We start from the raw sequence: 24,137 nt of genomic DNA, 5'->3' as shown, positions 1-24,137 counted from the left end.
AATCTCCCTTCTTTTAGTTTAAAACCATTCTCCCTTGTTCTAACATTATCTGACTAAGCAAAAAGTTTCTCTCCATCTTTTTATAAGTCCCCTTTAAGTACTGAAAGTCTACAATGAGGTCTTCCCCTAGCCTTCTCTTCTTCAGGCCGAACATCCCTAGCTCTCACAGCCTTTCTTCGTTAAGAGAGGTGCTCCACGCTTTGATCATCCTCTGGACCTGTTCTAACAGCTCCACAACCTTCTTGTGCTGGGGGCCACAGACCTGAAAGGAGAACTTCAAGTGGGACCTCACAAAGGCAGAGTAGAGAGGGACAATCACATCCCTGGCCACCCCTCTGTTGTTGTAGCCCAGGATGCAGTTGGCCTTCTGGGCTGCAAGCACACGCTGCTGGCTCATGTTAGGCTTTTCGTCCACCAGATCCCCCAAGTCCTTCTCTGCAGGGCTGCTCTCAATGAGCCCTTTACCAGGTCTGTCCTCATGTCTGGGATTTCCCTGACCCAGATGCAGCACCTTGCACTTGGACTTGTTGAATCTCACTAGGTTCACATACTCCAATTCCTCAAGCTTGTCCAAGTATATATGTGTATATATCTATCTTTAAAATGTGAAAATCTGTTTTGTTGCACTGGTTCAAGCAAGTCATGCAAATTCAATGTTATATTTGACTTTTTGGCCACTGACAGGATAATCAACTAGATGAAGCATCTTGGTGAGTTATAGCACTGTACTGAGTTTTCTTCTAAAAAGTCAGGAAGATCAAATGATGTCTGGAACTGCTGAGACTGAAGGATTCCATTAGACTCTGCCTTTCCCTCACCTCTTTCTAATAAGATGGAAGCTTTTTAGAAAATATGTGACAAGTGACTACTCATAGCTTAAATAAATCACACACCATCGCACTATTACTCAGAGTACGGAATTATTAATAGTGCAATAATAGCAATAACTTACTGTGATAGTGAAGAAGTATTATTAGGAGGGACACAGTAGCTAATAGCATTTCCTCTAACAGGGGCTAAGGGACATACCTTCCTTCAGTACCTTATAAATAAGCAGAAGATTAAAAGAGCCTGTGGGACCAGTCAAGCCCACCTCAAAAATAGCCTCACTTTCTAGAATGCTTCTGAGCAGGCACTGTGTATAACGTGCTCTCCATCTCCCTTATGTGACAGTATTTTGAGAATTCTTTAGTTAATTTAAATTAGAATGAGAGAACACTTAGCTGCAGTAAAAGACTTGAGGGGGGCACAATAATGCTGGGAAAGCTGTGATATGGTTTTCAATTATTACACCTTTTTCTCTTTAGGAGAATGTTTTGTGAAAACAGAAACTGAAATTTAGCACATGGACATTTGTATTTCACTAGAGTATGCCATCACTATCTGAAAAATAAAAGGAATTACTCACAAATGTTAATTTTGATAGTTCTTCTAGGCCTGGCTATTCGTATGTATAGACATTTTGCTACTGTATTGTATTCCCTATACAATTGGGAATAATACATATTTTAAATTATTTACATCTGTAAAATATCTTTTCACATATTTGTAGCAAATAGTCGCAAAACATTACTTGGATATCATTAAGAGTGCAGGTGTTGAGAAGTGATGAGAAATCTGTATCAGTTTCCGAGAATGCTTTAAATGTTTTAACCAAAATATCCAAAGTGTTCTCTGGTATCTATGAATATAAAATTAAAAAAAAAATAATAAAAAAAATCACAAAAAGCAAATGAAAGAAAATTCCTATCAATTTACTGTTAATATTACTGTCTTGGCTTTGTATAGCTATAGCTTTTTACAGTGGAGAATATTTTGTTTTTCTAATTAATGGCATAACTAATGGAATTAATCATTAATTAATGAAATTAATGGAAGAGAAAAAAACTAATTTAATAAAAAAATAATTTATTTAATGATTATTGATTGATTCATAAATGACATTTGAAATAAGTATAGTGGTAGAAAAAAATTAGTGCCTTATACAGTCACACATATTCCAACACAGTCGTGGGTGCACTGAGTTTACACATGCAAGTATATATGCAAAAGTATATAGGTAATATACATGTTTATAAAGTTCTGTTAATAATGGCATTCAACTTAATAATGACAAGAGAGAATTCAATGCCTAATAAAAAGAACAACCATGGACATTCCTGCACTACAGTTTCTGCTGTCACATAGTTACTATATCCAGAACACAGAGGTACTTCTGAAACTGCTGTACTGTTCTGTCAATGGCATCATGGGCCCAAACCACTCCAATGAACCCTTTTTGAAGCAAAGAAATCAGTGGTTGCCCTCATTCTCCACTAGTGATATGTCTTAGTAAAGTTAAATAAAAAGATGTCAATAGGCATTTTATCAGTGAACTTATTATTTGTGATAACAATGAATTAACACTAGCTGAGAACAGGGAATCTGGCAGATATTAGTCAAACCCTCCAAGACCAGCCTGCTGACATAAGCTTCTCAGCTCCTGAGTCATGGCTGACACTTGATTCCAGAATAATCAAGTCCCAAGACTGAGGGAAAAATAAAACTTTCATTGCAGATTTTCATGTATGACACAGAAGAAACAACTGTTCAAACATTCCAATGACCTTTAGAATAAACCTATATGCCAGCCAAAGCCTAGGAAACACAGTTCCTGACAACAAATGAAGCCTACAAATGTTTAAAAACACACCCCTCAATGCTTCTGCAATGCTCTGTGTGTGTATGTGCAAGTATGCCTTTGCACAGGTTCCTACATATTCATGAACAAGACTCTTTTGTTGTGCAAATTCCGCCCTTTGCATTTTGATTACTTCCTTCTGCATTTGTGCAGTACACAGCACATAGAGGATATTTCAAACCTCCTCAGCTGATGGTACTATACTCAAAGCTTTGAAGAAAAGGAGGATTTACTTGTGTTTAGCATTCTTGGTAGCTAGATAGTCTCTGTTAAAAGTGTTGCTTTCTGGATTTCCCTGTGTAAAGTATTTAACACTCTCCTACTGTCAGTATAGGTAATTAGCTGCCTAGTTTCAGCATGAAATCAGCTCATGAAAATTGGCTTGGTGGGGGTTGCAGCAGTGTTTAAGAACTAAAATAGAAACCCTGTCTCTTAATGTAAATGTTATATGTATAAAAATGAACACCATTATGAAATTTATTAGCATTTTGTATACATGAGTACCTGAGTTGTGCTGTTGATTTATTTATTTTTTAAATGGATGAAACAGCATTTTTATAGCTTTACATTTCAAATCTGAGATGTTTCAGTTGTCCTGTATTTTGGGGTAGAAGATTAAAGGTTAATACAACTCCTTCAGAGTAAAGGACCACGTGCTGGGGCATCTACAGTTATTCAGAATTGTTATATGAGACTAATTTTTGCCCACTATGGAGTTCAATTGTTAAAAAGTGTAGTAGTAATAATAATATAGTCCTAATATGATTACGAATGTATGAATTATTTTGTCTGTTTCTTCTCCACTCACACATTACATAGCAATAACCTCATTAGTCATATTCAGCATCAGGAATATTAATGCAAAAATGGATGCTTTCAGCAGAGCAATGTGTGAAAAAGGGACAGCTGGAAAATGGTAAGTAAATATCAACTCTTCTGGGCTTATATGTGGATGCAAAGCCATCAGAAAGCAAAATGGTGCGTAATCTCAAAATATTTCAAAACAAGACCTATTTTGATTATGCCATAAAAGCATGTTAGAAGGCAGAAATCAAATTGTGCACTTCAATTGGAAGCCATAGTTCCTGTTATCTCAGGATCATCAAAAGGAATGTAACATGTTGTCCACTAACATACTAGGCTAACCCAATACCATTAGTGATTTCATTAATAACTTTGTAACATTTAGATCATGCTAAAGATACTGGATATCTAGTGATCAGCTGAAAAGAAAAATTCATGCTGGGCCTTCTGGCTGGAAAATATAAAAATAGGAGACTTCTATGAATACCACAGAAATGATGAGATTTGTTTTGAGCTGCACATTTTTTATGTTCATTAGACAAACTTCAGGTGACCTTTTCTAACTACATATTTTTCACTTAGTGCAAATTTGTAAAGAATTTTACTGCTTAGACAATAGAGAATTAATGAATTCGTGGTGTTTTCACTCCTGTTGATTTAGCATTTATAAATTTGTTCATTACTGTGCTACAAAACTTCAGCTGTGGACTTCGCTGCCCTGTCCTAGGAGTCAGTAACTTTTCAATCTATTTGCAATAAAATTACAGCTTAATAAAATACTTTTATTCTTTGAATAGATTATCTTTCTGAGAAATGATTGTTTTTCTCATCAACAATAGAGCTTTTACAGCGAAGTAGAATGTCAAAAGCATTCTTCATGAAAGTTTTGTAGGTGTGTGTATACATATCATGGCTGAATTTTTAAAACAAGGACTAAAGGAAAGCAGAACACTTTAGAACACACAGTAGAAATGTAGCATAAGAAAGCTAGCATATAATCCTTTCTGTCTGCCTTAGTTGGTTATGTTGTGAAGAATTTTATTTGTATGTGAGTTTTTGTGGACCACACTGTGTCTTACCAACACAAAAGCAGTCTGAGCCTTGGCAGAGAACAAGTGCAATGAGCACTTTATAAATCACTTACAACAAATTATTACTATTATTATTATTATTATCCCAATAAAAGATCTCTAGATTAGGTGCCATGATCAAGAACAGAATAAGAGTCATGTAGATGAGTTAAATGCACAACTCCTTTTTAAGTGGGACTTAAGTAAATTAGATGACTAACACAGAAATTCTTCCAGGTCAGAAACTGGGCAGAAGGAAACTGAGAGTTGGAACGAAGTTGCAATGGAAAAAAAAAAAAAAGTAGTAATGGAACTACAATTACAACACATTAGAGTGTAACCCTGGTAATTCTGAATGCCATGAACTAATTAAATCTTTTCAGTGATGAAAATGTCACATCTTAAAACTAGAGCTATGTGATTACTCAAAAAAGAAGGGAAGGATAGAGACAAGATATTCTTGTTTTGTTTGTTTGTCTTGTCTTTTTTTGTTTGTAGTTATATTCAGATTTTAGCAATACATGCCACTTGCAGTAAGAATACAAAAAAGAAGGAAGAGGCAGTGAGAAAAAAAACAGAAAACAAAACCACATAAAATTCATGTTATGGCTTTTTAAAAAATATTTAAAAAGTGTCAGAGAAAAACAAACAAGCAAACAAAAACCTAACAGTATACAGTAGTGGATACTGAGAGATTTGAGTGAGTGTTTATAAGTCTATTTTACTGCAGCTCCATGTGAATGCTCATACGGCTTATAAACCCTTAGAACTTACAACTTTCAGTGATATTCTGAACCTATGATAAGCTTATTTAGACAATCCACCAGCAATCAGGATTTAAATGCTTTTCTTCAGGGAGGTGTAGACCTGAGCTGCTACATACACCAGCATGTGAAGTCCCAGAACTGTCTCAAAAGGCACATACCTAAGGAACCTCTCCTCACATAAGGGAAGAAAAAGAGGGTGTTTCCCAAAACCTAAGGGTTAATCAACTAATGCTTTTCACATTCACACAATCACCACAGAACACCGACAGACCAATGAAAGATATCAGTCAGATGTAGTGCCTGAAGCAAACATTGAACTTTCTGCTTCAGATAACCCTAGCATCTGTGTATCTACCACTGAGAAAATGAGTATGTCAGTTGTGGGTCGCATACACAGAAAAGAAAATCTGAGAAAGTCTCATGTAACCACTCTGCCATGCTTGAGTTTTATATTTTTTTAACCAAACAGATTCCAGATCTTTGAAGTGTCATGTGTCATGGAATATCACATTTCATTACTTTTTTTTTCTTTTTTTTTTTTCTCATGAAGACAGAAACACAATCAAAGACAAATAAAGAAGCAAAAGTTTAGTGTGATTTAATGCCACAATATTCACACTATGTTCTTCAAATGCAGAGCGTGAATAAATTTAGAAATATTGAAATCATTTAAATTTCTACATCTTGTCTATGAAATAGAAGAAAGTATATTACAGAAAAAGGAGGGTGTTGTGGATTCGTGGCTACTTTTATTCTTCTTGAAACTCCAGGAGCATATTTAACTCTCTGCTCAGTTGGAAATTAAAGGTATTTGACAAAGTTTGGCTTGGCATTTCACAACATATTCCCATATTGCAACTTCTCACTGTATTAACTTGACTTCAGCTTGACTGTTTTTTTGTTTGTTTGTTTTTGTTTTCAGATATCTCAGATATTAACAGACTTGACTACACAGTTTCCATACATAGCAAATGTTGTTTAATGTCCATATAAAAAAAAAAAAGAACATTTCAGAAACAATGAAACATCCATGAATGTTTACTTTACACAGTACCCTACCCCAAGATATGAGAAAAAATTATGAATTCTTAGGAGTCTCCTCTTATGCTCCTACAAAAAGTGCCTCAGCCAGCTTGTTTTGCCCAAAGGAAAGCTTGGATAACTGTTTTGTTTTTTTTTGCAGTTTCGATAAAGTAAATTTTAAACATTGTTTATGGACTTTAGAATGTTTGGTTTACATCAGAAAAATGAATCCTGAAACTCTGGCACTGAAAACAGTGTCTTCACATCTAGTATGGACCTTGAGATAATTTATCTGTACCTATTTTACTGCTTTACCAGCATGTTTCTTAGACTGCATAAAATTAATTATTCCAATGCATATCTGCATTATCTTCATCTGGACAGTTGAGTAGGCATTTCCATAAGGAATTTGTTTGCCATTTCAGGGTCAGTCAAGGATTAACATCCATGCGAAGTGGCGATTCCATAAATTCTAAGAGAAACTTGCACAGATTAACTGCATTCTTAGGCAGTGTCTCCAACACATCCAATAACCAAAATAATAACAATGAATTATCTGAACACGTTACCTGTGTACAACCTTAAGGAAAATTGTTGATAATTCAACAATAAAACCAGCCAAGCCAATTTGAAGCTTGTTAGGTGAAAAGCCTGGCTCTTGGAAAAAGTAAATGCTTGGTCCTTCGGGGCTCAGAATTACTGAATTCCCATTCGCTATATCAGATGTACAGCATTAATCAGTACAAAGCCATTGTAGTGCCCAACAGAGATGTGAATTACTATTTTTTGATCAATAGATTAATTGAGTGGGATTGCCCTTAATAGGGTACTTTAAATAATGAGAATCTCACCATTCTGCATCAAACCACACAAGCCACATAAGCCACACAAAATTGTTCTTCCCCCACTTTTCAGCAGAACTTGAATAGCGAAGAATGCAAATGACTAAATCAGTTTGCAAGAAATATTTACTTTCACCAATTTGCTTAATAATGAAAAGTAAGGATAGGTCTAACTTTATAGCTAGTACAAAGATACTTATTCAGAAACTCCAATTCAGTGGAAAACACAACAGAAAATAAAATCTGTGTTCATTCTACGCATGATTTAGGCATACTCTCAATTGTGTACTTATTAGATTTCATTAGATAAATGAATACTTTAATTTTATATATCTGAATTCCTTTTAAATGCAAGACAATATGCTTATTAAAGATAAATTTAATTGCCTGAAAGATTAATTCTGATCCACTTGTTTGTTATAGTACTTTGTTGTGAATATGTCCATTTATTTTAATGTGAGGGATATTTTTGTGTATGTGTGTGTGTGTGAAAGTAATACCAAAATCGAGGTCGGATAATAAATAAATAAATATGAAAATGAGCTCTTAATGTTCATGCAAATTGAGCACATACATATATACTTTAGCATAACTGCTAAAGCTCAGTAAAAAATAAGAACCTATTTCAAAATATTTCCTTTAAAGAAATTGCCTCTATTTAATATTTAAGCCTTGGGGAAAAATTAAAGCAAAAACACTTTTACTATGTAATATTCTCATAACCAATGGATGAACACTTTGCTTCTGGTAAGACAGCATGCATCAGGAATTTACTGTACCATATATACTAGGAGATCAAGGGACAATGATAAATTCATGTCTCAGGAAGATAAGAAAGAAGATGCTGATTGAAAAAATAAAAACCCAAACAAATCAACAGCAGATTTTAAAATGAGCATTAGTCTTTATAGTCTTCAGATGTTATTGAAGATACTGATTTTTTCTCTAGTCCTATTTTTTACCTCCATATTTTTCTGCCAATCAAAATCTAGTCCTTACACAATTCCAAATCAGACAGATTAATCATTCCCAAGCAAGTAAAAGAGACAAATCAGATCAAAGTTAATAAAACATGACAAATAAAGGCCGAACTAGCTCATACTAATAAAATACAGGAAAATAATCCAGTTTCATCATGTTGCATGGTCTGTGGATGTAGAGGATTGTGATATTTAGATACTAGTATGAAATTTAAATACTGTGGGAGACTTGAAAAAGCAGAGAGATAAAACTCATTTTTCCTGAATAAATACAGTCACTATATATAGACCAGTACAGAAGGCAACCATCCTGAAAAAGTTAGAATTTCAGGATGGTATAGAATGAAATTTTTCATAATGAAAATACCATAGAAGAAGCACACCCACATTTTGAACACTGTATTACAAATCAACTTCAAGTGATTAATTTGAGTTAGTTTTAGCACTTTGATTTTGAGTTAATGATGATTCTCATTTCCAATGAGAGTTTCCTACAGAATCAATTAAGAGAAGACAGATAGATATACTAATCTGTATAAGCAAACAGTTCAATCATTATCTTTTGATGCAGAAATCACCCCATTCCCCCTTAATAGAACACATGCTTGAAAATACAAATTTAATCAAAGAGTTAGATGAATGGGATATTCAGAAAAAATAAGATAAAGCTAAATCCTAGTTTCCTCTCCCCCCTCGCCCCTTCTTTTTCCCTTCTCCAGAGTAATATGGTACTGATTGGTAATTTCTGGTGCTGAGCAGGCACGCGCCTTTTAGTTTCCCATGAAGTAGTTTAAGGCCTGAGGGAAGTTATGACTTACCAAATGATTCTTACTAAAACTGTATACTTACATGAACCCCACAGTTTAATCACTGAAATTAAACTGAAACATGGGTCAGCCATTGCTGATTTTTGGAAAAACATTATTAAATAGAAGAAGGAATTATGTCTTCATGATTGTTAATGTTGAAGTTATCAGTGAAAAATAGCAGAGCACTAAGATGCCCTGGTGATCAATTTGGATATACAAAGTTATGAATTAAGTAATAATTCCCATCGATAAGAAACTGTAGAGGAATTTTGTTTGCTACCCAATTAGTCTATGGAGTGTATTTGATAAGTCTTTTTGTTTGTGATCACCAACTGTATTTCCATGAATATTTAATATTTGTTACTACAATGGTATTTCACACACTGAAATTTGTATCAAGTTTTTTAATGAGGCAGTGTGGCTAACAGAAGAATGCAGAAACAACGGTAATTCCATAGACTTCTCCAAAAATTCAAGTCTCAGCATAAGGAAGACAGACTTCAAAAAGTCTAGAACCACAAAATGAAAGACTAACCATCACCAAGGAGAGAATGTATCAAAAAGAAAAGGCAGTGAACCTAATGACAGGAAATGAAGACATGAAATATACTAAAAAAGACCTGAAAGGGAGACAAAACAGAGCAGCATGGATATTTAAAACTGTTCTGAGAAAAGAAATGGCAATGAGGATTAAAACTGCAGGCAGAAAAATAGAGCTAGCCTTTTTATGGGCTCACAATGTTCTCTGTACTCCTGCTTGCAGTTATATACCAGGGTGGCAATCAGTCATCAGAAACACCCAGAAAAGTAATATCTACTGTGATGGAAGCTATTCCACTGTATGATGAGCATTTTCTATGATCCAGAATTCACTTTTGTATCAACTGTACTCAAATATATAGCACACTAGTGTAGAAGCATAGTGAGACCCATAAAACCTAAGAATGACAGTTCAATGGCAGTTAAATAAAAATCAGAGGAAGAGGAGGTGACAAGCCATAAAGTTTAAGCTCATTTTAAATATGATGTATATTAATGTTTATTTCGAACACTGGGCTGAATATATTGAAAAGTGATATTCAACAAATGGAAGTCTATGGAGAAGCCATGTATTCCATCTTTCTTACTTTAAGATGAGAGGCTAATCTAACTTATCAGAGTGCTTCCCAAAAATCATTGTTTACTTCTTGTTGCTGTTTCTCCTTAACTCTTACCTTCCAGACTCAAATGTGAACCATGTTGAGTCACGTCCATATCTCCTCAAAGAGCTCAGAGGCCACATGACCAGCTTGACCTTGGCATTGTGGATGTCCCAGAGATAGATGTTTTCATGTGTGATTTGCATTGTACATTCCCCATAGATATCTAAATTTGGTGTAGGCATAAGATATACATTGAATCGCTCTGGAAGACAAAAGCAGAATAAGGCATAGACGGTTTAAGCAAGATTTAACATTGCATATATATATATATATATATATATATATATATTTACAACAATAAAGTCTTTAGTTACCAAAGGTTCAAATATCAAGGCCAAATTACTAGCCTGTGAACAGTAGTGGAGATTCACTGATGCCCAAGAAGTGTTGCCAATACTCCAAGAGGAGAATTTTCATTTCATTTTCAGTATAAATAATGCAGCAGACTGAAAGATCTTTCACACATGGTCTTCAGAATATTTTTAAATATATGACTCCAGCAACTGAACTGAAATCTGCATCCTTACAGTAAGGTCCATGACTTTGCAAATCAAAATTGCAATGGCTTGAACTCTGATAGAGACTCTTCTCTCAAAGAATAGAACTATAAGTATCTTGGCAAAACAGGTGTATACAATCATTGCCCCTTAGAACTGAATTTGAAAACCCAGGTTTACCTATTGAAGCCTGTTAATAATTACTCTTTTGCATTCAATTTCTAATTATTTGCCAATTCAGTAAAATTCTTAACATTTTTAATAATCGATTTCTTGAAAAATCTCATTTAACACTACATAATATTGCGGTCTCAACATCAATTGCTATCAGCTACACTTCTACTTCATAGTGCTGTCATTGTAATATGAGTTCAAGGGCATTAACAATTTTCTGAAGTGCCTATATTGCGAGTGAATTAATAAGCAAAACAAAAACTAACTTAGAAGAAAAAATAAATAAATATACATACCATAATAATAGCAAAAAGGTTTTAAAGCAAAATGTAATTTGTTTTGAAGAATAACTAATGTTAGTTCTACAAAGAAAGGAAAACAAAGTTCAGGTTGTATATTTGGAAGTGCAAGAGTATTTCATCTCTAAAGGCACTGAAACATTTCATTTTTGAAACAGGTTAGTAATGCAAAGTGTCAATACTGTTATATTGAAGGGTGTTGGCAAAAAAAAAGGTAAGAAAAATTAGAAGCATGAACATGATGAATGCTCATTCTGTGAACAGGACTAGAAAACTGTACTTTGAAGGGATGCCTGCCAGAAAGTTCTCTCCTAGTACTTAACAATGAATGATAATTTGGCATGGAATATTTTGAACACACTATTTGCACTGTATTTTCTCATAGTGTTCTTTTAAAAAGGAAGGAATTTAAAGTAATCAGAGGTATAAAATGAGAGAAATAATCATAACAATCTAATAAGATGCAGCTTCCAGTTGTGTTTGATGGTCAATAATTCCAACATTATGACTCTATTTTAAATCGTTTGTTACATGTACTTTTCTGACAAATCGGTGAAAATACGGCAAATAAGTGCGTTAATACAAAATATGACAGAATTGTGTATGAGAGTGTGAGTGTCAATAAAGTAACAAAAGTTTGGCTGAAGAATTAATGGAACAGCTGGATGAGCAGTAAGATTTGCTGTCCTGCATAGCTGTATGAAAACTTGTCATCCACAATGTTATTCTGTTTTAGTCAATTTCATTTTGTCTCGTTAATGACTCCTCAGCTGATTCACTCTGTCTCATAGCCATTCAACCTCTTCTCCTGGGCTCCAGTTCTCATTAATCAAGCTAATGGTCTTATCCCTAAAACTTGTATTTTAGGACTAAGGTACGAAGTGCAAAACTCTTGATGTTTTGTAAAAGTCTTCCAATATACAGCATAAATATATTAGCACATGCTGTTGAAATTGTTGAAAAGAACTTCCCCTAACTCTCCAGAGTTATGTGTTGGGCACAGGTCAAACCTAATGTCTACTGAAATAAACGGAAATCTCACGCATGGGGGTACAGGTCAATGACTGCATCAGAAAAGCAATTGTGGAGAAGATACCATAATTTACAATGGAATTGTATATATTTGCCCTTTTTCGGTATGCTGCTGTGATGAGTCATACAAAACTGCCTAGGAGGTATGCAGATGTGATTTTATCATATACTAGACTCCAGTTTTACACTACCATGCTGTTGCTTCCAATTACTTACCTCCACTATTTGAAAGAAAGGTTCAGCATATAGCTGCTTCTCTAGGCCTCCCCATTATACAGAAGTTACACAGTGTGCATGGGGGGGGAATGGCAGTACTATATCAGAGGTGAAATCCTACCCTTAACTCTTCACTGCCATAGTACTTGGACAGCGGAGAAAATGGAAAGGTGCAATTATTTTCCAAAGCCTACATTAAATTATTGTGTTGAAGACACAAGGCTATTTCAAGCTGTTTTAGAAGCCATCAGAACACACTCAAAATGCTCAACTTCTCTAAAGCATTTGAGGACATTATTACATGAGGGATTTTGAGGACATACAGTATCTTTGAAAGGTCAAGAGATATTTGTTTGTTTACTTTGTAGTGGAGGTTGGTGTCTAAGGTGAGATGTCATGAATTAAAGAAATTCTGCCTGATGGAAGTGACCATGAGCTCCAGGGCAAAATGTGAGACTATTGGAACTTATTCAAACTGGCAAGAAAAGAAAGTGTACAAACGTGCTTTTGAAGCTAAAATTTACTAACACTTTAAAACAGCAGGAAACTGAGGACATGAAAAAGTGTGAATACTACTAAATGTTTTCAAGAATTAAAATGTAGGGTCTAATTTGTCCATTTGATCAAGTTTCTAGATAATGTTAATAAAATCATTGAGTTTTTAGAGGCAAGTTTTGCCCTTAAACTCATACTGGCAAGAATAAGCATTCATAGTCTAGATTTGGGATGTCTGGAATCAGTTCCACTTGAATTCAGTTTCCAGATTTTCTGTGTCACATTGAATGAGATATTTAGTTTGTCTGTGGATCAGTCATCATCTGTGTATCAGTGGGGTGAGATAATCATTGTCCACGGGGTGGTCAGATTAAATACATAGAAGTTAATGAGGTCCTCAACAAATAGGGAATTGGAAGAAACCAATCAAGAAGATGCTATCCTGTTGCATAAGTCAAGACTGAGACTGAGCAGGTGCAGTTTCTCACCATTTTAGTATTACAATCTTGCTCTCTCCTCTAAAACTGGTAAGAGCAAAGTTCAGGAAGTGGAGGACTCCATCTGAGGTAATATATTGCCACACTGTTTTCAGTGTAGCTGCTCTTTCCCATCTCCTTGAACAAGCACAGCAATGCTTCGTCATATGCTTTGTCTACATAAAGGTGTTTAGCATTTGGGCTTTGGCAAGTACATGACCTTTAATAATGGTTTCCAGAGAACAGGAGCAGAAGAGGCTTTGTTAAAATGGGCGTATTGACTCAGATGGAGACTTGGCGGCAGCTATGAAATGCTCTGTCTTTCAGTTTGAAGTGCAGCTGTACTAGGGAACAAAAAATGACTGGGAGGCCTAATGATCCTGGTTCTAATCATTTTATCACTGGATCCCTTTGCCTAAATCATCCCAGATGAAGAGCTGAACAGACAACATTCCAATCCTGTAATCCAGAGGCTTCATTTCATTTCAGCTTTAATGTGAGGGAAAAAGTGCTTTCAAAAGGAGGCAGTCAGGTTGGCCAGATCCATATAAGAAGAGGCTTTGAAAGCGAACATTCACGTTCTGTCTGGAAGAAACTCTTTCTTCATCTATGAATCTTATGAAGCTATTATTTTCAGGTGGAAAGAGAGCTCCAAGTCTTGGTCACAGCACTTTTCGTTCATATATATGGCAGATCTGTTAAAACAATTTCTCTTGGTTTAAAAAGTGAGGAACCATGGTTTTAGAATTAAAAAATTATGGCTTTGATTCTGTTAATAATGTGCAGAAATGTTTATTAGCATTTCAATGGAAATAAAAAAAAAAGTTATCATTAATTAATTATCTTTAATTATTTCACTGATAGTGAGGTAGAGAAGAATCTGAAAACTGACTGTCTTACCCAGCCATTAAAACTGTAAATGTCTTTATTTTCTGGAGAAAAAGAAAAAAAAATCAAATAATATAAAGTTGCCTTTATTTGGGTTATCTTAAAAAAAAAAAAAAAACAAAAAAAAAAAAACAAAACCACAGACACACAACAACCCTATAACAGTTGATTAAAGATAACAGAAAATGAATAAAAAGCATGTACAATGTTTTCATGTAGAAAATCACAAAAAGGACTTGTACAGACCCTAGAAAATGCCTTAAAACAGGTCAGCTATATGAACTTCATTACGAAATCCCTATGATTTGGCTGTAGTTTGTAATCTCAAGATGTAGCATAAAGAAATAACTTGTAATCCTCTTCTGAGGATTTAATGATATAAGGAGCTACATTCTTTTCTAACAAATTAATGAGTTAGTGGCAATTAAAAAACAGAAAGCAGGACTGCAGTATGGTGCAATCTTTTTAAATAAAAAAGGAAGATAGAACAGTTATGAGAAAGAGAACTTTACAAAGGAAGTAATTTTCTGAGATATCAATTGAAATATTAGGCAGGGAGTGAAAGAAATCAAAATTAATTATCTTTCAAATATTTATAAAACATTTTCTAAACAAAACAAAACAAACCAGGTAAAGCAACACATAATAGAAATGCAAATACATTGAGATTTGGAAACCAGGTCACCAGTTCTTCCAAATGAAGACAGCACTCTACATTCATGTTTTCCCTATCAGCAGCTTGAGAAATCTGAGGGATATCTTGAGAAACCTAAGGGATATGAAGTGTGTATATATTTATATACGATCTCTTATATATACTCACAGGATAGAAGACCACTTGTCATCATTGTTATAAACTGCAACTGAGTCCAGACTTTCTTTTCAGAAGTTATTACTGTGTATTGTTATTTGTCCTATCATTGTATATATAGCTCCACTGCCATTATACTAATTTGGTTATCTAAATGTGATGTAGTCTTTACTGGATTTGATTTAATACTGAATTCTTTTTCCTTAAAAAATTATCTAATTGGACACTCACAAATAGTAAGAAACTGTGTCTGCTGTGAAAATAAATTTAAACAGGAACAGGGTTGCTTTTATAGGGCTGACAAATGCTACCAAATCACATGCACTTGCAGGAGAGAGAAAGTAAAATGGTTGGAGAGAAAGGAAGCTTAATTTCAGTTTTAATAGAAACTGCATATCACTGTAAACTACGCAGACATTAGTTGTGAGCCTTAGATATAAAAAATAAAACCACCTAAGGGTCATTTTCCACAGTGGAGTTTACAACTTTAATGCTTGTGGTAGTACTTGAAAGTAATAACAGAGATGAAACTCAGTGAGAAGCTTTCTATTACTGATGTGCTTTGCACAGGAATCACTTAGAATTCTTCTCTATTCTTCTCACAGTAGCCAGAGGCCTCTGCTATAAGCAGTGAAGATCTATAGTTTGGCTTTTGTAGCTACAATCACCACAGAACTGCTTGGTGCTAGAGGGTCAAGCAACAGTGCAAAAGAGAACTTGCTAACACCTACTAAATGGCTCAGAATGAAAAAAGGAATTAATCTGTTTCAAATTGGTGTGCTATCATGCATTTTATTCTCATGTGACAGAAATACATGTATAATGTACAGCCTTTTAACCATGACATTTGCCCACTAAACACCAATTCTGCCAGTCTTTAAAATAAATAAACTTTTTGCAAATTGTTGCATTTGTCACACACACACACGAAAAAAAAAAAAAAAAGTCTCAGGAGAGATACAAGAGTGAGAGTGGGAGGATAAACAAACTCAGATGTAAGAAAAATGAATGTTAGACAAATCACACACACAAAAAAGCATATTTTTCCTGCCATGCATTTTCATATGTCAATGAGTCTTTGGGTATAAAAATTATCAGTAGCATGTAACAGAGATTTTTTATGGCCCCAGGGCATATACAATAAAAATGAAGAGATTTATTACTAACCATCCAAACTAAATATGCTGGTTGGTGTGTTTGTGTGTTTGTCTTATCAAATGACTAAAACAGAGACTACACAATATAAAACCTTCCCTCTTTTGTCAAGGGATAGTAGGCTTACTTGATCCCTCTACTGAATACTCTTAGATGCAAAATGCCATATATCACGTAAATGTCCTCTAAGGACAGGAATGTGTAAGGACTTGGAGAGATGAAGAACATAGAGTATTAGAAATATTATTGCCAGGACAAAGTGAAATATCTTATGAAAGAAAACTCATCAGGCTAGTTCTTTTCTGATCAGAGAAATATCAAATTGTAAACATTTCACAAACTCTTAAGGGAAAGTAACCATTTGAAAAAGATAGCGGGATGGGGTTAACACCTGCTCTGTAGGGATTAGTGGTTTTAACATCCTGTCATGTCTAACATCCTGTCATATCATTTAGATATAAACAGCATAAAACTATTATTCAATTGCTTTTAGCCCTTAAAACGTCAACAACAACAACAAAAAAAATCTAAAACTATAAACCCACTAATACTGTAGTTTCTATGAGAATACAATCTATGGTCTTGCTCAGGTACTAAGAGAAATCTTTTGTTCAGTTGGTGACCTGAAAGAAAGCCTTTGTATGGCTACAGAACATGTGTGAAATAAGGTGCTGAGACTTCTTGATTCTACTCCAGATTGTACAAACTATATGTTTGCATCTCTTTTTCAAGTAAATTACTACATAGAATAATTCAAGAGTCAATCTCAAAATGAGTTTAACTTATACTTGCTATATGTTTTGAAATAATGACATTCAAAGATAAATGATTGGTGTACAGTTATTATTTAATGTGAAAATAACAAAATTACCTTGGCAGTGATACAGCTTCCATTTTAAAGTGAGCAAGAATTCAGATGTATTATAAATATACTCACTTTTCATGAGTTTTAAATTCAAAATGTAACTTGGACAGACCTTTCAGCTTCAGGTCAAAAAGAACCTCAGTAGTTTTTTAAGAATTTTTTAGATGTGTTTTGAACTAAAATTTTTGATAGTGTGCCTTTATGAGCATGCAAATTTACTCTAAAAGCAGGAATGGGCAAGTACTTGGACAGATGAAGAACATAATGTATTAAAAATATTATTATTAGGACAAAGTAAATTATATGAGGAACATATATGAATAAATATGAGGAATATTGGCAAGATAATACATTTTAAATTTTAAATTTTTATTCCCAAATGATTCCACCCTCTGATCAGCCATACTTTGTTAAGAGGGTGGTGATCCTTTAGGATAGCCAGATAGGATACGTTGAGTGGTTTCTAATCCTTATCACTTTCCTACGACATAAGTAGGAAATATACTTTAAGTATACTTCTATACTTGTACTATAGTTTGAGACAAGTGGATAATTAAACCAAGTCACAAATTAAATCCTGCCTCTGATAAAATAGAAACAACTTCACAAACATTTGAACTTTCTTTAAATCACACACAAAAAATACCTGATCTTTGAATCAAATTTCTTGAAGATTTCTGTACATTTTATGCTATTAGGTTCAGAGATGTCCAGAATCTCATAAGAAATTAATACAATATAATTGACATAGTGCTATTCATTCTATAATTTAATTATGTCATTTTTAATAATGATATTTTGCTTGTTTTGTTATGACCATTGAGGCAGCTCATTTTATTGCTTTGTTAAAAGCTATTGGATTTTATAAAAGCATCAAGACAGTAATAATCATTGAGTGATGTAATTTAGGGAGGAATAAATGAGCACATTTTTTGTTTGCCCTCATGTTCATTAATAGGAATTAAATTACAGGAAAATCATAGATTTTGTTTTGTTATAGCATATTCCACCCACTAGCATCCTTCCTGTGCATGTGTCTAAGTTTCGGTTCAAAAGACTTACAAAGCTTGGGCTTAGTACTAGCACCTGCCATTGTCCTTTTCACCTGTGTTTGACAACATTTAGATTTTGATTTTTTGTTATTCCAGGCAGATATGAGTTTAAAGCAAATATATTTTGTAGTCCAAAGTGCTGTTGAAATGTTTATCACTGCCTTTTAAAGGCTGTGGAACAACAGCTACTGCTTTCTTCCACTGCTTCCTCAAACAGAAAGGTTTTTATCATCCTTTCCCATGAGAGGAAAGTGTGAACACAATGAACACATGAAGTCACTATATTTATGCTATTTGGTGTAGAATTTAATATTTATTTGTAGAAAAAATATGATTAAGCCTTGAAATCACATCCAACAGTTTAGTTATTAATGAGGTAATAGCAAAAAAAAAACACAGACACAAATACCAGCAAAGATAACATGGGACATCAGCCAAGAACTGATATAGGAGCACTTACAAAGGTACTTACCATTTTGTTCTCTCTGAACTCCAGCAGCAAGCAAATCTGGTTCCCCAAGACTTATATCATTGAGCCTGGTTCCTAGACACTCCATGCAAAGATGTTTGCACCATTCCTCTGCCTCTAATTCTGAAAAAACAAATAAATAAATAAATATTAATGTTAACATTTTACTAAAAACAAACAAACAAACAAACAAAAAACCCAGTAACTTCTTAAAAACTAATTTTAATTCTTACAAACTAGCTTAAGTTAGTAACAAAAAAATTCCACTTCTATCTCTTAGTCTTGATTTATGAACTTTAAAAAGGGTTTTTACACTATGAGTACTGCAATTCACATTTTCAGACTTAGGGATAGGAGGTGGAGTTAACAGAAAAGAGAAAAGACAAGTGAGTTTTCAAAACAATATCCTTCTAGAAGGCCTGCCTGAAAGAAAAATGCAATTTAGAAAAAACATCAAACATAATATCTGAAATAGTCTTTAGCTCTTTAGCTGAACTATTGAAAAACATTCTTTTTCTAAAGGTTCATATTTTTCTAGGGGTAAAGGAAACAACAGCAATAAAAAGATCTTTAAATGCAAAATTTTTTCCTTTGCTGTACTGAACACCTATGCCACTCAAGTCAGACTGAATAAGGAATTCATTCAGTTCTGCTCACCTCTTTTTGGTCTAAGAGCAATTTAGGCATTAGCTGGAATTTTTGTATGAAAATTCAAACCCTCCTCATCCTTTCTGAGTTGTCCATTGCATCCCATTGATCTTTATCTGAGAGCTCCCTATCTGCCAGTTTATCAAGATATGAACACTGTCTGAGACAGCACAATAGCTGCTCTCCACACCCACTTGCATTTCATCCACTTTCCAAATTTAACATCACAAAATGTCTGGTATTGGTCAAACAAACTTCTCAAACAGGTGTTCACATAGTGTGAAACCACAACTAATAAAATTCATGCAGCTAGGCGGGTTGCCTTTTATTACAGAGTAAGCTTCACCTAAGGGAAACTTTCTGGAGAGCAGGCTGGGCACCAGGCCCAAAATGAAAATCCGTTGTCATAGTCTATATCTGATCATCCTTAGGACTGGCTGACTGCAGTTATCTAGAAATGTCTCTATTAAACTGCCACTTTTTTTTTCCCAATTCCTATTTTTGTGAACATCTGGAAAATACTTTGGTCACAATGTCTCCAATGCATCTAGTTATGATGACTCATTGTAATTAGTAAAAAATTATATCCAAGAAAAATCTTTCCATGCCTAATTGGTACAGTCCTTGAATCCTTGCACAGACCTCAAGTGATAGAAATATTTGCTGGACAAGAAAGGGAGAAAGGCCTTTTTCTTCCAGGTTCCCACAATATATTTGGAAACATGGATTTATTCAGGGCCCTGAATAATCCAGCCATAGATTGTTCCTGAGTTAATCTGTCTATTAGCTGACATAGTTCCCAGACAGAAAGATCAAATGACCAAGTCAGTTTGGGAATTTTTGAGACTAACATGGCTGTCGCTGCAGGGATATAATTTTATTTATTTATTTATTTAGTGAGTGAGTGAGTGAGTGCTGCAAGCCAAGAGGCTTTCTGATTTTTTGCAGTCTTTGTCTCAAGACACATATTTCCAAAGTTGTTCTTCTCGTGACATCCTCAGCTGCTGGTAGTAAGAGAATTTTGTCAGTAATCTCCAGATGACATTTAACTTTGTGTGTAAGAAGAAAATACAGAGGTAACAGCATACTATTTCTTAACACTTTTTTTCTACAGATACAGCCTGCTTGATGGAAGTATGGAGAAAGAAGCTATATCATTAGAGAATAAAAATAAATAAAAATAAAAATAAAAATAAAACAAGGGGTTAATAGTAATAAGATGATTTCATTTAAAATCCTACCTCCCAAATTCATTTTCTGCTCATGCATGAAGAAAATAAATTTCTCTCCAGCTTTCCTGCCTTCCTCTCTTTCCACCTTTGCCTTTTCTTTGGATATTTGTGAGGTCTGATGAAGCAGACTTATGTCTATAAAGGAGAGGACTTCACAAGACATGTTGTAATATGCTGCCAGCATGGAGAGGGGGGCAGGGGGGCAGTGCACTTACATACAGGTAAGCCAAGCCCTCAAGGGAGGGTTACTGTTGACTTGCCCAACAGCTACTCCAACTCTGGGGAATCAATGTGGAAAGGCTTGTAGCATACAAGTGAGAGAGCAAATCTAGTCTGGTGCTCTCATGTTTCCTTTCCTTCCCTCTCACATTTTCCTTTTTGACTAAATTGTACTACAGAATATTGTCAATGCTGACAGGATGCCTAGGTTTATACAGAGCCTGCATTTTTTTTTTTAATTTTTTTTCCTGGAGGATGATCAGGATACAAAATTTTACTTAAATCTATATTTTATTATTTTATTTCATTTGCCTGCACCCAGACCAAAAGGGTACATTCCTGAACTGAGATGATTGTAAAAATTCAAAACTAATCTTTCTAATTTTACAAACATCTAAGGAGAAAGGAAAATGTATTGACATTTCTCTAAGTCTAGGTTAACATCTATATATATTCAAAATACTACTCTCATGTAAAAGCAACAAATTCTATTTATATATTTTCACACCACATTTCCAGCAGACATTTGGGGAAACAAGCAAACAAACCAACAAACAAACAAAAATAGCTCTAGGAAGCTGCTCCTTGTGAGTGTTTTTGTTTTCATCTCTCTAGTCCACTTGCTCACTTGCCTCTTTCTATTATAGCAACATCTAGAACTTGGAATTTTGGATTCAGAAACAGCCTTTCAGAGTGTTTGACTCTAGCAGTTTAATTTAAGCTGCTGCTTCTTCCTTGCAAGATGTTTGTGATCAGACCCAGATTAGACCATTTTCCACCTACCACACAGAAGAAACTCTCTTAATGTGAGTGCTAAAAGATTATGGCTGTATTTTGCAAAGTAGACTGTAATGCATGCACTGTATTGTTGTATAACTCAAAATTTGTGTCTTAACAACTATCTATGCAATACAACAAAGAATACAGTTTCAATGCAGAAGTGAAATATCTTCCCAAAGAGCTATGACGATTTGTGTATACTGTCAGAAGCATCAACATTATCTCCAAACGTGTTTGGAAGGTCAAGGATAGGAGGGTACTGTGTGAGTTACTTTTACCTAATGCATCCTGATAGCTATTGCTTACTTGCAAGGTATTGCCTTAGACCTTTTCCTTGTCTCACGTATGAAATCTTCTTTAGAAGTAGGTGAATGACCTTTCAAAGTTAAAGCCGTATTTCTCCTTTCATCATGTGTATCTATAAAGCAATTTACCCGTGGCAAGTCTAGAATGCTTTGTCTTTCCAGGTAAAAAATTAAATATTACTTATGAATTTTAAAATGTATTTATTATAATTTATAGTACATAAATGGACCAGTCACAATATCAAGCTTTAAGAATGATAGTTACCACATTGTGAAAGAGAGATATCACTATTACTTGTTTGTTTTGATTACATGTAAATTTTGAAACATGAAATACTACAGTAGAATAAGGCCATAAAATACTGCCAGCAAAATTCTTCTTTTTAATGCATGTAGATTAAATTTATTGGTGGTAAATGCTGACTTTTTACTGGTAACTGGTACTTATCGCTAAAAAAAATTAGTTTCCTTTTAAGATAACTAAATTCTTGGACTGAATGATAAATTGCAAACAAAAAACAAACAAACAAACAAAAAGCATTAACAGCTATAAATAAAATCAAAATTCTTGCATTTGCATCTTTCCCATAATTCATTTATAAGATGCTGCTATATAAATGTCATGAGGTGATATAAAAGCTCTTCTGGTATTTTAAGTTTAAAACAGTTCATGCTACACAACATATGCTCTGGGAAGGAAGTGATGGGGTAGATTTATATATATAAATTCACTATACTTACAGATCTTTGCCTATATTTGCTAGAGTTGTGAATGTTTTCAGAATCTTAACTTAGGAAACCTTTTGTATATGGACTAAACCCCATGCCTGAGTTCCGATAATGTCAGATTTTTCTCGTTTATCTCTGAAGTTTGCATTCCACACTGTCACCACACACCACTATGAGCTGCCACAATAGTTGAAGAGGTAAAGCCCCAAAGAGGTGCTCACTCTATTGCTCAGTTCAGTTTTCATCTCTCTGAGCAATGCCATCTCCTGCTCTGTAAGGCTGTGCCCTCTTTTCCAGGAAACCCCCTCCTGTCACTATCAACAGCACATATTCCATTGGTAAAAAAGGGCTCTATTTCTATGTAATTCACAAAGCTTAAAAACAAAGATGAGGAATTTTGTTGCTTTGCCTTCTCATGCAGCCCACTTAAAGTGGTTTCACCATGGATTTAAATTGAAAATAACATGTATGCAACATTAGAGGGAGATAACAGAAACTGTCCTGATGCAAATTCAGAAATCTCATGTACTTTTTGAGCTTTCCATAACATTAAGCTGTGCAAAACTAAAATGTTAGCTTTTCCTGAAACATATATCTTCTAAAAATATAAATTTAATAACATCCCTACATTTCTCTGTACATTTCTAGCAGTATAAATTTTGCTTAAGGGAGTATTGAATGATGCAATGATCAATTTAAATGAAAAATTACGGTATATGAGCAAATATTATTCCACAACTTCAACCATTGGTATAATTTTAATGATTTTAATGCTTTATTATTATTATTATTAGTAGTAGTAGTAGTAGTAGTATTTTAAGCAAACATAAACTAAGTAATATGCAAAAAAAAAAAAAAAAAAGCTTATAGTTTCCTTTCATTGGCAACATTAAACATGGCATGAGGGTAGCACAGATAATTACAACAATTAGCAAAATACATTTATTAGTTATTATAAAATCAAAACTGATATTTCTACCAACAATCATTCCCACTTATCTAGGGACGCTGGAAGAGGCATCACAAATAGGATTCTGCTAATTTTAGTCTCTGCGGGTATCTATGCTTGTAAATGGCTAGCTCTGTGTCCCTATAGTTACCTAGATATATGAAAACTGACATTTTCCTGACAATTCCCCCTTCATTTCTGAAAGTCTGATCAAAAGGGTCAGCTCAATTAACCAGTACCCAGGCAATATACCATCTACTATCCTGTACATCTACTATCCTGTACGTATCCTACATAAACATTAAATGTTATGTGACTGCTTTTGAAGACAGTAATGACATTTAAAAAGATTTATCATATTGTTGTTACCATCCACTAAACTATTCCTTAAAGTACACTCTATTTGCATATAATATCTACACTTTTACCTACATTGCTTATTATAAAGGTTGCTGGATATATGACGCAGGGGATATTATCTCCCCAAAAGAGTCAGGACCAGACTTAATCTTCTGAGAACAGTTTTGTCCAGTGAAGGATTATTTACACAGTATCACATTCAAATGTAGCAATATGAAATTAACATACAACATATGCAGTGTATGTATTAAAAGCATTAATCAGATGTTTTTGAAGGAATAGCAACTGCTAATTACAAAGCTAGCTAAT

The 24,137-nt window shown here is 34.2% G+C and overlaps 1 protein-coding gene across 3 annotated transcripts in view; it reads right to left on the bottom strand.

Annotated features, from left to right (window-relative positions):
• The window catches only part of DOK6 (docking protein 6), a 251,284-nt gene that overhangs the window by 90,857 nt on the left and 136,290 nt on the right, over positions 1-24,137 (bottom strand). For all 3 annotated transcript variants that reach the window (XM_038174136.2, XM_072034808.1, XM_027451907.3), the window contains exons 4-5: positions 18,610-18,729; positions 10,190-10,379 (exon numbers count right to left, since the gene is read on the bottom strand). In XM_038174136.2, coding sequence (XP_038030064.1) covers positions 10,190-10,379; positions 18,610-18,729 — 310 coding nt within the window. The remainder of the gene's footprint in view (positions 1-10,189; positions 10,380-18,609; positions 18,730-24,137) is intronic.

The sequence above is a fragment of the Anas platyrhynchos genome, chromosome 2 (genome assembly GCF_047663525.1).
Source record: "Anas platyrhynchos isolate ZD024472 breed Pekin duck chromosome 2, IASCAAS_PekinDuck_T2T, whole genome shotgun sequence".
NCBI lineage: Eukaryota > Metazoa > Chordata > Aves > Anseriformes > Anatidae > Anas > Anas platyrhynchos.
Note: the sequence above shows the minus strand (reverse complement) of the source record. Positions and strands in the feature narration are given on the sequence as shown.